Genomic DNA, 13042 nt, shown 5'->3' with positions numbered 1-13042 from the left:
GTCACAGCTGAGGTGCATCAGCCTGAGCCTACAGAACACAGGTGTCCCCAGAGGACCCTGGGGCTCTGCCTAAAGCTGGGATGGCCAGCTCTCCGCGGCCCAGGGAGGAGCCCCCCTGCAGCCCATTCTTCACTTTGTTTCTTTTGGGCCTGCCCTGTGTAGGCCCCATTGCAGCCTGGCCTGGCCTAACCCTGGAGTTGGGTTCCCTGGAGGCTTTGGCTGTTCTGCTGGTGTCCTGAGCAAAGCAGGTGCTGCTTGCTGGGTACCCACATAGCATTTCTCCACAGGATGGATTTGGTCTCAAGAAGTGGTGCCAAGTTGAGAACCTTCAGAAGTGGTTCTGGGGAGGTTCCTTAATCCATACAAGAAGTTTGCAGTTGTTTCTTGGGTACTGTCTGGTGAGCTGAAAGGCAGGACTATGAAGAAGGTCCTTGGCCTGGCTCAGTGTTCCTGGTGCCACAGGGGATAGTATCACCTCGGTCCCTGACAACAGGCATAGGTGACTCAGCAAACAGGCCTTACAGAGTTTGGAGTACACAGTCCCTCCTGGCTTTCACTTCTGGAGTCCCAGGATAAGGCTTGGGGTGGTATGGCTTTCTGGGTGGCAAGAGTTCTTTCTTTTTCGGAAGGCATTTGGGAGCAATCATTAATTACAAGGAACGTGGTTACTGGGTACAGGCTACAGGGACAGTCATAGCTCTGTAAGGCCAAGTTCTGTTCATGCAGGCCCTCCTTGAAGATGCTCTCCCGGAAGCTGCTGCTGCCACTGCTGCTACACACTGAGAGTAAGGAGCTGCCAGGCTCAGGATGAGTTAGGAAAGCATCTTTGTTGTGATCTCTCTTCTCAGGTCTGCTATCTGTGCCACAGCCTCCTGACGCTGGCTGGGGTGGTGGTCAGTAGCCAGGACATCACTCCAGATCAGTGGGTGAGTCTCCCGAGCTGCTGGAGCAGGTGAGGGTTGGATGCCTAGTAGTGTCTACTGTATCAAGCCATGTGGGGCCACATTAGCCAGGATGGAGCCAGCCTTCCCTCAGAACTACAGAGTGAGAGGCCAAGAAATAAGTGGCAAGGGTGGCCAGGGCCTCTTCCTCCCACCATGGCCCAAGAGCCATTCCCAGGGGATGCTGACCTCTCCCCTGGAAGCTGCTCTTCCCAGCAGTCACTCAGAGATATTCCTCCCTTTCTGACTTAGTTCTCCCTCTTGTCCTGGCCTCTAGAATGCGCCTGGCTTATGTCATGCCTCCTCCTCCTCTTCAGGGTGAACTGCAGCTGTTGTGCATGCAGTTGGACCGCCATATCAGCACCCATATCCGGGAGAGCCCCCAGGCCATGCACCGGACCAAGCTCAAGGACCTAGCTACTCAGACCTACATCCGCTGGCAGGACCTGCTGACCCACTGTCAGCCCCAGGTGGTGTCCCATAATCCCCCAGACCTAGGAGGAAAGGGAAGTGGTCAGTCAGAGCGGGGCTTGGCAGATACAGCAGTACATCCACCCCCGCGGCAGCTGCTGGACTCCAAAGGCAGAGGGTGGAGTGGGCAGGGTGGTGAAGGGTGGGGATGTCCCAGGGGACCTTCGTTCTTAATCTAGGACCCCGGGAGGGGATGCAGAAGGGAACGGAGGGAGGCCTGTTTATGACCAAAAGCAGAGTGTGCAGCCCTGGAGAACTGAGCAGTCCCAGTTTGTCATGAACAGCCAGGAAGGGGCAGCGGAGGCGACAGCTGTCCACCTCCTGTCCACTCGTCCTGTGGACCTCAGCTGGCTTCTTGCTGCATTAAGAGCATTTCCCAGGCTGCTCTGTTTTTTGTTTTGTTTGTTTTGGGGGGGACAGTACTTGAACTTAGGGCCTCATGCATGCTAAACGAGTGCTCTGTCGTTCCTCTGCGTCCCCAGCACCCACTCTCATTTCTGTACCCACTCTCATCTCTGTTCCTGGAATTGCCTCAGGTCATCTAGGTAAAGTTTACAGAATGAAGATCCTTTCCTACGGGACACCCAAGAACCCTCCTTGTGAGGCAGGGATTGTTGGAAACCCAATTTGCAGATGAGCAAGCCAGCTAGAGTTCCTCCTCACGCAAGCAACTTGAGGGAATGTGCAAGTCAGGGCTCACGGCCAGCACCATCCTTGGCACAGAGCAGTCCCCATCTGCACTCTTCCTGACACCCCCCACCTCTCCAACAAGCAGTGCCCTGCTGGGCTGGCCCTGAGCCCCCAAGCCCTTAATAGAGACAGCTGGACTTCACTCTGGTTTGCCTCTCCCTAACTCCTCCCTTACAATTCCCTCTAACCTCTGACTTGATGCTGACACACTAGCCACAGGCTGTGGCTTGGAGCTCAAATATCACAAATCCCTGAGAAAAAGAAAGCTGGAACTCAGACCTCGCCCCAGTCCCCAGGAACTGGATCCCACTGGCCTCTGGTGAGAAGAAGAGGAAGCCTTTGGAGCTTGGCTGAGTGTGCAAACACCATCTTCCTCCCATGACCCTTGGGCCTGTAGCATAGGCAGATGACAGTCAAGTGGCTTATTGACCTACTGTGTGTGGACTTGAGCCTGAGGGTCATAGTCTCACAACACCTGGCATGAAGGAGGCCTCTCTGATAGATGTTGAATGGACATTACTAATACAGGGGCCCTGGATAGAGGGTGGTACTGGGGCCAGGCCATTAAGGTTGCCCTCTTCTCTTTACAGGGCCAGTACTTCAGCCCTTGGAAAGACATTTAGAGGGGTAAGGGCCTTCCTACCCAGCAGGAAGGTAAAGAATGGAGGCCAGAGGAGGCCCGGCCTGAAGCTCGACCACCACCACCACAAGCAATCCTTCTGAGTCCCTGGCAGCCCCCACCCGTGAGCTCCCACACCTGCCCAGCTATCTCCTCTATCCTGGGGCCTTTGTCTTCACAGCTCTGGCTTCCTGGGACCTCCTGGGCTCTCGCTGTTGGCCACTGTTTTCCCCACACCTTGCTCTCTCTGTCCACTGTTAATATGAGGTTTCAATGTGCACATTAAAGTCTTATTTTCAGCATCAGTGGTTGAGGAGACTTCCTTCAGTCCCTGCCCTGAGGGCTCATGCCCAGATGGATGCCTCTGCCTGAGCCAGCCACTGCTGGGCTCGCCTCTGACAGGAGCCTAGGAGCCACCTCTTGCACCTGAAGACTCTGGTGTCTAGAAGCAGTCACACTTGTGACCAGAGTTGCTGGAGCCTGGGCACTCTCTGATGAGGAACATTTGTCTGGACCTTGTCTGGGACTACCCAACCCTGCTAGAGACACGATACAGAGAGGATGGTGAATCGGGCTGTAGTTATGCTTAACTCAGTTTAGTGCTGAGCTCTGAAGTTAACTTCCTAGACTTAGGAGTGGGGATGCTCCAAAAGACCATTGTGGACCCTGCTTTTTCTTTCCCTGCCTTGCTCCCAGGTCAGCTTCACGGGTCCTGATCTCTGACTGCATTACTCAGAGTCTTTGACCTGACCCCCTGGAGAAGTGAGTGGGCCCTTTGTGCCTCCAGGAGCACCCTCCTCCTAGCCCCTATTTACTTTGCTGTCTGTCCACTCCTGTGGCAGAATCCATGTTCATCCCTAGCCCCACCTGACACTTTTCAGGACTGGGGTGAGCTTTGCAACAGCTATAAGAGGAACCGGGAGGGTGGGTCCTGCCACCTTGACTTGTGTCCATGGATGATGGCCCTTGGAGCATCCCCACGGCTGCTGCATACAGTTTTCTCTGTTTATATGTCTCAGGGTTAGGTGCTAACTAGCAGACAGACAAAGAGCATACTCAAAGTCAGCCCATACCTTCCCAACAGTCTTGGCCTGTTTCAGAAGGCCAGGAGCTCGAGGCATCTATTATTTAGAGGACAAGGCACAGGCTCTGCACAGGGCTGGGTACCACAGAGGACATCCTTTCTGTCTCAGAGCCCTTGCCAGATGAGAAATGGAAGAAACCTTTCCAGAGCCAGGGGACTTGGACACCCAGTGGTTTGACTGATAGTTCTGGTTTCCCTTCCTGGCTGCATCACATGCCCCTTTGGCACACCCCCACACCCCAGCAGCAGCAAGCAGGCCAGCCTCAGATCTCTGACAGGAGGGCAGGGACTCTGCAGAGCGCGCCCTTCTCATCCTGTCTCTGGGCACCCCTGCTTGACATTGCGCCTCCTGACAGTTAATCTTCAGTTACTGGGTTTGCTCTGGAAACCTGGAAATCACCTTGAAATTTCCCTCTTTTGTTGTCATTGCCAAGGGCAGAAGGGGGTAGGAAGGCCTGAGAGGCTGAGCTGGGGAGTTTCCATTCTTGAAGCTGCCCGTACTGGGCTTTAAGAAAAAGGATCAAGTTGTCCATCAATGTAGACATATCTGGAATCCTCCCTGGCTCCTTGCTCCCAAAACATACTCATCCCTGAGAGAGAAATAGATCCAGGGGAGAAGAGAGCCGGTGACAACTCAGTCCTCCCACAAGCCTGGCTGTAACCTGAGCAGAGGTATGCGACGACGTGAGGTCACTCAATGGTGGACACTATCCCCTGGGTCATGTAATTGTCCTGCCCTGGGACTCACAGGGAGCTGAGCAGCTCCAACACTGGCTTGGATCAATTAGAAACCCAGCCCCTTTGAGGCCAAGAATTCTGGAGTGAAGCTGGCCAGCTCAGCATCTGCCCTCCAGGTTTTTGACCCTAAGCCCCTGGGGAAAGGCAGGGATATCCTGATAGGAGCTGCTGGGAAAGCAGCATCCTGGGCTGTGATGACCGATGCTTTCCTGCTTCCTTCTGGTGGTGCTGGAAGGGAGGGGCTGGGAAGGGAAAGACTTCCCAGGTGGACAGCTTTGATAACTCTTCTTTTGGAGGAAGTCCTTTTCCTACGTCCCAGTTCCCTGGGTCGCAGGGGTCAGAGAGCCCCTTGAAAGATGGGCAGCTCTAATCTTTTTCACTCTGTCACCCGCTGGCTACCTTGGAAATGGTTCAGGTTCCTTTACCCCAGAAAGGGTAGTTGCTGAGAAGCAGATAATACTCTTGAACAACAACGTGGTTCTATGTGGGTCAGCTTGAACCCAGTGGGTCCTGGGAAGCCTTTGGCTTACCTTTTGGTGTTTCCTTTACTTGGCCACAAGCATTTAAGCTGAAGCAAAAAGGGCAAGTAGTGGAGACTGGCCTGTGAGGCTTGAGGAAGAAGTAAGAGCATGACGCCTTCCATAGGCTATGCTAGGCAGGCCTAGGGAAAGCGCACACATATATCCTTATCTTTTTTTTTTTTTTTTTTGTATTACTATTTTTTTTCTTGATGGAAGACTCAGGATCTTTATTTTTCTGCCAGCTGTCCTTTTATTAAAAAGCATGAATCATGAACAAGTAGTCATGCGAGGAAACTTTCTCTTCTGCCCACCCACTTGTGGAGGAGACCGTGGCGGTAAACAGAGTGTGGCAGGGAATGTGCAGAGGTAGAGCATGGGGTGGACCTGTGGCTGAGGAGCTGTGCGTGGAGAGGTTACGGGCTCTGTTACTGGAGCGTCTCATTTCCACCTCCATCCCTGGCCTAGAAGACCCTGACGCCTGCCATGAAGGTACAGAATACTGTCCCCGCCAGTGAAACCAAAACCTTTTGAAACTTTCCACTGGGGCCACCTTGGAGGCTGAGCCAGGGAGCTCAGATCACTACTGAGCAGCCCTCATTCCTGAGGGCAAGACTTACAGGTGAGAAAGAAAAACAACAGGAAATGGAGCGTTGGCGCTAAGCATGGTGACTGTTAGATAGTTAGGAATCCCAGGACTCAACTTTTGTGTGTGTGTGTGTGTGGGGGGGGGGACAGTCTCAGTAGTGCCCAGGCTTCGTGTGAATTCATGGGCTCTAACACTTTTCCTACCTCAGCCTTCCCAACCAGCTGGGGCCATAGACTGCTGCCTCACTGAAAAAATTCACCTTGCTGTTTACATGAACTTGAGCCAGGTTTAGATCTTGTTTAATCTTTCTTAAAAAGAGAGAGATGGGGCTGGAGAGATGGCTCAGTGGTTAAGAGCACTGCCTGCTCTTCCAAAGGACGTGGGTTCAATCCCCAGCACCCACATGGCTGCTCACAACTGTCTTTAATACCAGTTCCAAGGGATCTGACACCGTCTCACTAATGCACATAAAATTTAAAAAAATGAAACAGTAGCTGGCTGGCTGGGAAGGCCTGCCTCAGCCTCCCAGGGCTGAGCATGGAGTGAGGCGCTCTGGCAGCACAGAACATGGCCACCTGTGTAGAGCCTTGTCAGATGGGATAGGAGCCTGATGAAGAGAGCGCATGGCCCCCTCCCTGGCCACCTTCCACAGGACACTCTCCCTGCCCACCCTGGTAATACCTGGCCTGCCTATCTCTGGCATCTCTGAGGAGGCCACAGCTTTGTTTCCTAACAGAAAGGAGCTGGCCAGCGAGGGAGAAGGGGCCCTTCTGTGTCCCCGGTTAAGAACTAGTTACCGAAACCAAAGTGGACGGCCTTTCTCAATTACCCCCATTGCTCTTCTCTCCACTTTTCAGATGCCAAGTTTTAAGCAGAACGAAAGCTGCTGTTGGGCTGATGTATACTCCAGATCTGCTGATGGGGGTCTAAAGTGGTTTTTCCTCCAGGTCTGGCCCCTGGGGCTTAAAGTTACCACAGAAACCTCCAGGCCTCCACTTGCCTTCGTCCCAGTCCTTTGACTCTGGCTAGGGGTGGTCTGCGAGCACTGGTAGGGCAGTTAACCCCAGGTTCATCAGTCCACCTGCCTCCTGGAGCAGGAACCGCTGGCTGGAAGGACTTGCCAGCCAGCACCTCCCAGAAGGCCATAGCTACAAGCTACTCCTAGGAGCGGCTGTGGGCGGAATAGGGAAGGTGGTGGTGGTTCTCAGCGTGGCTCCCTTCAGCCCCTTTCATCTGAACTGTAGGGCCCATGCCACTTGTTAATCAACCTTCCAGGCGGCACCAGGAGTCATTTCCTGGGGGGGGGGGGGTAATAGGCTCTGCTGGAGCCTGGAAACAAGGAGCTGCCTGGAGACTTGGGGTCTCTGCCAGTGCGCGGCTCCTTCCAGTTCCAGGGTTAGGGCCAGAAAGGAGGACTTTGGAGCCAAAAGCCTGACCACCGTGATCAGCCCCTGAGAGTTTCCTTCAGTTTCCTCCGTTGCTCCCCTCCCTTTGGACACGGGTCCCCAAATGGCCCGGCAGCTTTCGTTCCTGTAACTGGAGCGCCGGGAAGCCCCCCAAGCCCCCCCCCCCCTGAGGCCAGCTCGCCGAAGGGTTTGAAGGCGCACGCTTCGGGGAGGCCAGGTGAGTGCGGTTCCCGCTGGCAACGCCTGGAGTCCCTCCCCGCCCCTCCTCCCCGCTCCCGGCGCCGAGGCGTAGACCTTCACTCCCGCGCGGCCACAGTCGCCAGGGTCCCCGAGCCCCAGCGCGGGGCCAGCCAGGCGGCGGGTCTCAGCTCCCTCCGGGGCGGGCCTCCGCGTCCCGCCCCCCGGCCACCACTCGACACCCTCCTCGCCTGACGTCAGGGGGTTGGGGGCGGAGAGCGGCGGCTGCAGCGGAGAAAGAACCGGCGCCCGGCGCGGCGGAGCGCCGGACCCGAGCGCAGGGGCGCCGAGAGCCGGGCTGGGGCCGCGGGGCGGGGGCGCCGGGCAGCACAGGCGGGCTGGCGGGCGCGCGCGGGCTGGAGCGCGCGGGGGTCGGGGAAGGCCGGTGGCCGGAGCCAGACGCGAGGGCGGCGCCCAGGGATTGGAGCTGCACACGAGAGGTGAGTGAGGCCGGAGCGGTGGGGCCCCCAGGGCCGCCGCTTTGTCCCCTCGCTCGGGCAGGGGCCGGCGCGCGCGCCAGGGGACAGCGTCCGGGGGTGCAGGGCGAGGCGGCAGCGCGGACAGCTGTCCGGTCCGGGGCCCCCGCGAGCCTGCCGCGGGCTGCCGGTCGGCACGGAGACGAGCGCTGCCTGTGGCTCCCCTGGCCGGGACGGCGGGACCCCGAGGGTGCGGACCGAGCTGGGGGCGGTGGCGGAGCTTCGGGCTGTCCGGCGTGCGGTCCGAGTCTCTGCCAGGCTCGCGAGCTGCTCCGGCTCCCCCCACCCCGACGGAAAGTTCGGGGCGGGCTTGGCCCGTGGCCGATGTTGTGGGATCGGATTTCCCGAGCGCGGTCCCCCGCCCCCGCGCTCTGCCGGGGAGGCGGGCGGCCACGGAGCACCGGCCCCCTCCGCCGAGCTCCGCTGCCCGGGCCCGCGCGGGAGCGCCACGACCCACGGCCGGGCGTGCGAGTGTGGGGCGCGATCCTGCTCCTGCACCCCTCCGCGCCCCTGGCCTCGGGGAGAGCTGGGGGTTGGGTCGCCGCTACGCGGGCCAGTTCTCGGAGCACGCCACCGGGTTTTGACCCCAGCCTAGGGTAATTGGCGGAGGGGAGGCTGAGGGTGTGTCAGGGGGACTGCCCGGGGGAAGGCGGCCCCGGCCCCCCGCCTTCCCGCGCTGGGGTTTTGGGCCGACAGGGGGCGTCCTTTGCCACGCTCCTAGAGCTGCCGCTTTGTTTGCATTCAAATCCCCGGAGCTGGGGGAGGGGAGAGCCCACAGTAGGGAGACCCGGTCCGGTCTTGGCTGGAAACCTTTGTTTTTCGGAGTGAAATCCCCAGATTCTGCATCTCTGTTCCCAGCCCCGAGCGTCTGGATTAGTGCAAATCAGCCTCGTTGGCCTAGTACCTAGGGCAGGGTCCCCGGGGTGCAATCCCCGAGTTAAAACGTTCATCAGAGCCGGGGCGGGGAGGGAGGAGGGAAGAGGGAACGGATGTAGCCCTCCAGGGCCATTCTTGGGCATCCCTTCTGGTCCGGGAGAACCCCGTTTCGGCTTCCCCAACCCCTTTCACTTCCCTCCACGACCCCGCTTCCCGCCGCGGTGGGGAGATCCCCGTAAGCCTGCAGCCTCCTCGCTGCCGGCCGCCGCTCCTGCGGGAGGGTCAGGAGAAGCCGAGGGAGCAACAGGACTGGCCCTGGTCATTTCCACGCCCATCCCACCCACTTCCTGCCTCCCTCTTGGGCAACAAAGGGGCCTCGGGAAGCTGGGCCCATTTGGTTCCCGGCCCCACTCCTACTCCGGCACTGCTGATGTGGAACCGGGTTTGGGCTCTGCCCGGCTATTGTCTGCGCTGGGGGAGGGGACGGGCTGAGGCCGGGAACTCTGCACGCAGCCTGCTGCACCAGGTCCCCCACTGGAGGTCTTTGCCTAACCGCCGACCTGCCTCTGCCGAGCAAGGGGTAGACCTTCCGAATTAGGTCTCAGGGCTGGCCGGAGTCCCACCGGTAGCAGGTCCTGTTTCTTACGATTATTCTAAGAAACTCCGAAACCTTTTAGGCCTGAAGGAGGAAAGGGGTGAAGGGAAGATCTCTTTCTTATTTTTTCTACACAACTCCCTGTTGAAGAGAGGGAGCAGGGATGGCCTGGAGGCCACGGAAGGCTTTTTGATGACTGTCCACGCCTAGAACTTGCTGACTCAGTTCCTCCCCTTGCTCTTCTGAGAGACCCCCAGGGCCTCTGGGGGCAGAGGTCAGTTGTAGGAGCTAGGTCTGTTACAAAAAAGAAAAAGGGAGCAGCGGGATCTCCAGGCGTTGGGGGGGGGGGGGAGTTGCGTTCAGACGTGCGTCTTGTGCTGCCTGTCTCTTGGTGCGAGCCCCCTTCCGGTCTGTGATGCTGACCAGTTTCTTTTCCTTCAGCAGGGCTGCTGGACTGAAGTTTAGACCCTGGGTGTCTGCCATGGCCCCACACTGGGCTGTCTGGCTGCTGGCAGCAGGGCTGTGGGGCCTGGGCATTGGGGCTGAGATGTGGTGGGACCTTGTGCCCCGGAAGACAGTATCTTCTGGGGGTGAGTGCCTGAGGCGTGCGAGGCGGGGCCCGCGGGAGGCAGGGATGGATTGCTGGGGAAGGGGCATGCCGACTGGAAGGAAGAAGCCGCTGCTGAGGAAATATCCCCGGGCGTGCACCTTTATACTGATATGTGTGGTTGTGGCTTTCTAAGAAATGTGAGTGGCCCCAGGGACCCAGAACTGGTAGTGCGGGTCTGGACCTGGGATTGGCCCCCTTCTGATAACTGTGGTAACTTTGTGGGATCCCTTACCCTCCCACCCTCACCCTGACTTGGCCATCCTGGTGTGCAAGGGGGCTAGTTTCTGAGTCACCCTCCTGTTCCATGCTTGAATTGCCACTCATGCTTGGAAGCCTAGAGAGAGAGAGAAACCTGAAGCCCAGGGCAACTGTAAGCCTAACCTCATCTCTAGTCTTCTGTAGCTGCCTGTCCCTAGAAGCCCCTTAGTTCACCCCAATGGTCCTCCCCTGCCGCCCTATCATGGGAGGGAGCCTTCTGGTGGCCCCAGGTGGGCACCTGTGCGGGCTCCTGCTGAGTTGGGGAGGGCAGAGCAGACCAGGCAGCGCTCCTTTGCACACACACCTGTACGAAGAGGTGATGTCAGGTGTTTGTACCATCTATGGATGGGCTCCTGGGACACGGATGAGCTCACCTCCCGCAGGCTGCACTCAGCTGCTGACGCCACCGCTCCCGTGCCGACCCAGCTCTGGTTGGTCATTTCCTCCAAAGACTAAGGCTGGCTTGAGCGGGAGTCCTGTGACAGCTGTGCAGGTAGATGGGCCTCTGACAGAGTACACGGCTGGACACTTGACCGTGCCCTACCTGTGTAGCCAGCTTCCCAGCCTTCACCACCCCCTCTGACTGCCGAGTCTTTGAGCTCCCTGCCCTGACATCTTCCTCCTTCTCCGCACGCCACCTTGCCCATCCCGTGCCCATCTGTGCTTGTGTCTCTAGAAGCCTGGATTGGTGCCTGCTGGACTGAATGGCTTCTTAGACCAGGGATGTTGGCAACTGTTCTGTGCTTCTTGATGCACTAGATGGGCCACCAGGGTCTGGGCTGGACCCTAATGGGGTCAGCAAGTAGGAGAGCAAAGGAGGAAATAGCAGCTGAGGAAGCCAGGTGGGGGAAGAGCCCAGCTCCGTGCCTGAGGTGCCGCTGACCCCGAGCGAGAGCCATCCGTCAGATGGCTTCCTCTGGCCGGAAGCTCTGGCTGAGATAGCCTTCCTTCCGCTTTACCAGCCCAGATTGCTTCCTCCCAGGCTGGAGAAGCAGGGTAGAGCTGTTGCGCCAAAGGCTATTCAGAAAAAAGTCCTTTATGGTCAGTCGGGGTTTGGCTGTCATCTGAGTGTGTGTGGGGTGCGTGAGGAACTGTGATGATGAGACCCAGGGGATGCTTGGCCGAAGGAAGATGGATGGGTTCCTGGAACCCCAGGGAGGCTGCCATGGCTCATCCCCTTGCTCATTCCGCCTGGTCCCTGTCCTGTGTTTCTGCAGAGCTGGCCACAGTAGTGAGGCGGTTCTCCCAGACGGGAATCCAGGACTTCCTGACCTTGACCCTGACAGAGCATTCTGGGCTTTTGTACGTGGGGGCCCGAGAGGCGCTGTTCGCCTTCAGCATAGAGGCTCTGGAGCTGCAAGGAGTGGTGAGAGGTGGGACAGTGTGGGAGGCACACCGGAGGGACAGGGAGAGGACTCAAGGGTGTGGCCCGTGCAGGCCGCCCCTCAGCCCAGAGGTCTCTCTTGGTGTCAAGATTAGCAGTTGCTCTTCCCTTCTGGTCTCTGCCAGGCGGGATGGTTTGGGGGCCGGGTGTCACCCATGGCGTGGCTCACGCTGTGTTGGCGGCACCCACTTAGCACATGGCTGTGACAGCGCTGAAGTGCCTTTTCCCCGTCCTCAGATCTCCTGGGAGGCCCCAGCCGAGAAGAAGATCGAGTGTACGCAGAAAGGGAAGAGCAACCAGGTGGGTGTCGAGTGCTTCCCCTGCCTGGCCCTGTGGCGTGCTCGCGTCCCTCTCCATCCCGGCCCCCGGTGATCTCTGCCCCTCAGGCCTCACTGACTGTATACCTTTCTCCCCGAAGACGGAATGCTTCAACTTCATCCGCTTCCTGCAGCCGTACAACGCCTCCCACCTGTACGTCTGCGGGACCTATGCCTTCCAGCCCAAGTGTGCCTACATCGTGAGTGTTGACCCCCTCCTTGGGTGTGCCCCTTACCCACCTGGCCCTCACCTCTGTGACCTTGCTTGGCCGCTCGGCCACGGCTCTCCAGGCTGTGCAGGGCCCCGTGTTAAGGCCTGTCTTCCATGTCTTCCTGTCCCTAGGACATGCTCACTTTCACCTTGGACCGGGGAGAATTTGAGGATGGGAAGGGTAAATGCCCGTATGACCCGGCGAAGGGCCACACTGGACTCCTTGTGGGTGAGTGGCTGCCTGCAGTATAGACCGGGCACATCTGGGACCCGCTCAGTCACGCTCTGGTGCTTGAGAGTACATCCTCTTCTGGCTTGTTTGACCCCCCCCCTTGTCTCCCCTAGATGGTGAGCTGTACTCAGCCACGCTCAACAACTTCCTGGGTACAGAGCCCGTTATCCTGAGGAACATGGGGCCCCACCACTCCATCAAGACAGAGTACCTGGTCTTTTGGCTGAATGGTGAGTCGTGGAGTGGGACTGGGGAAGCCAAGCGTGGGAGGGCCTTCTAGGGCCCCGGTACCCTGCCACTGACCCTCCTTGCTTTGCCCCAGAACCCCACTTCGTAGGCTCCGCCTATGTCCCCGAGAGCGTGGGGAGCTTCACGGGAGATGACGACAAGATCTACTTCTTCTTCAGTGAGCGGGCCGTGGAGTACGACTGCTACGCCGAGCAGGTGGTGGCCCGCGTCGCCCGCGTCTGTAAGGTACCGAGTTCCGGGGGTCCGTGGGGGCGGGCGGGCGGGAGCCCCGGAGGCCCGGCAGGCTGACCAGCCTCGTCTCCCGGCCGTCCGCCAGGGCGACATGGGGGGAGCGCGGACCCTGCAGAAGAAGTGGACGACGTTCCTGAAAGCGCGGCTGGTGTGCTCGGCCCCTGACTTGAAGGTCTACTTCAACCAGCTGCGGGCGGTGCACACCCTGCCGGGAGCCTCCTGGCACAACACCACCTTCTTCGGGGTCTTTCACGCGCGGTGGTAAGCGGCTCTGGGGTAGCGGGGGGGGGGGGGGGGGGGGGGGGGGGGG

At 58.7% G+C, this 13042-nt stretch overlaps 2 protein-coding genes across 7 annotated transcripts in view; both read left to right on the top strand.

The window, feature by feature from the left end:
* Positions 1 to 3014, top strand: part of Fam178b (family with sequence similarity 178 member B) — a 96707-nt gene extending 93693 nt beyond the window's left edge. Inside the window, exons 12-14 of the mRNA XM_055608253.1 lie at positions 849 to 926; positions 1259 to 1411; positions 2693 to 3014. Of these exons, the coding sequence (XP_055464228.1) occupies positions 849 to 926; positions 1259 to 1411; positions 2693 to 2725 (264 nt within the window). The 3' untranslated portion in view covers positions 2726 to 3014. The remainder of the gene's footprint in view (positions 1 to 848; positions 927 to 1258; positions 1412 to 2692) is intronic.
* A 4622-nt stretch (positions 3015 to 7636) lies between these two features.
* Sema4c (semaphorin 4C) overlaps positions 7637 to 13042 on the top strand; it is a 9490-nt gene continuing 4084 nt past the window's right edge. The window contains exons 1-9 of one of the 6 annotated variants that reach the window (XM_055606871.1): positions 7637 to 7733; positions 9682 to 9830; positions 11326 to 11474; positions 11730 to 11792; positions 11911 to 12009; positions 12153 to 12249; positions 12366 to 12482; positions 12575 to 12726; positions 12818 to 12993. In XM_055606871.1, the coding sequence (XP_055462846.1) occupies positions 9722 to 9830; positions 11326 to 11474; positions 11730 to 11792; positions 11911 to 12009; positions 12153 to 12249; positions 12366 to 12482; positions 12575 to 12726; positions 12818 to 12993 (962 nt within the window). In that variant the 5' untranslated portion in view covers positions 7637 to 7733; positions 9682 to 9721. Of the gene's footprint in view, positions 7734 to 8322; positions 8366 to 8903; positions 9515 to 9681; positions 9831 to 11325; positions 11475 to 11729; positions 11793 to 11910; positions 12010 to 12152; positions 12250 to 12365; positions 12483 to 12574; positions 12727 to 12817; positions 12994 to 13042 lie in introns of those variants that run through there. The other 5 variants (XM_055606848.1, XM_055606858.1, XM_055606829.1 and 2 more) reach the window with 5 other exon arrangements.

The sequence above is a fragment of the Psammomys obesus genome, unplaced genomic scaffold (genome assembly GCF_907164565.1).
Source record: "Psammomys obesus unplaced genomic scaffold, mPsaObe1.curated_primary_1811, whole genome shotgun sequence".
NCBI classification, from domain to species: domain Eukaryota; kingdom Metazoa; phylum Chordata; class Mammalia; order Rodentia; family Muridae; genus Psammomys; species Psammomys obesus.
The sequence above is the reverse complement of the archived record's forward strand: the minus strand, read 5'-3'. Positions and strand labels throughout refer to the sequence as shown.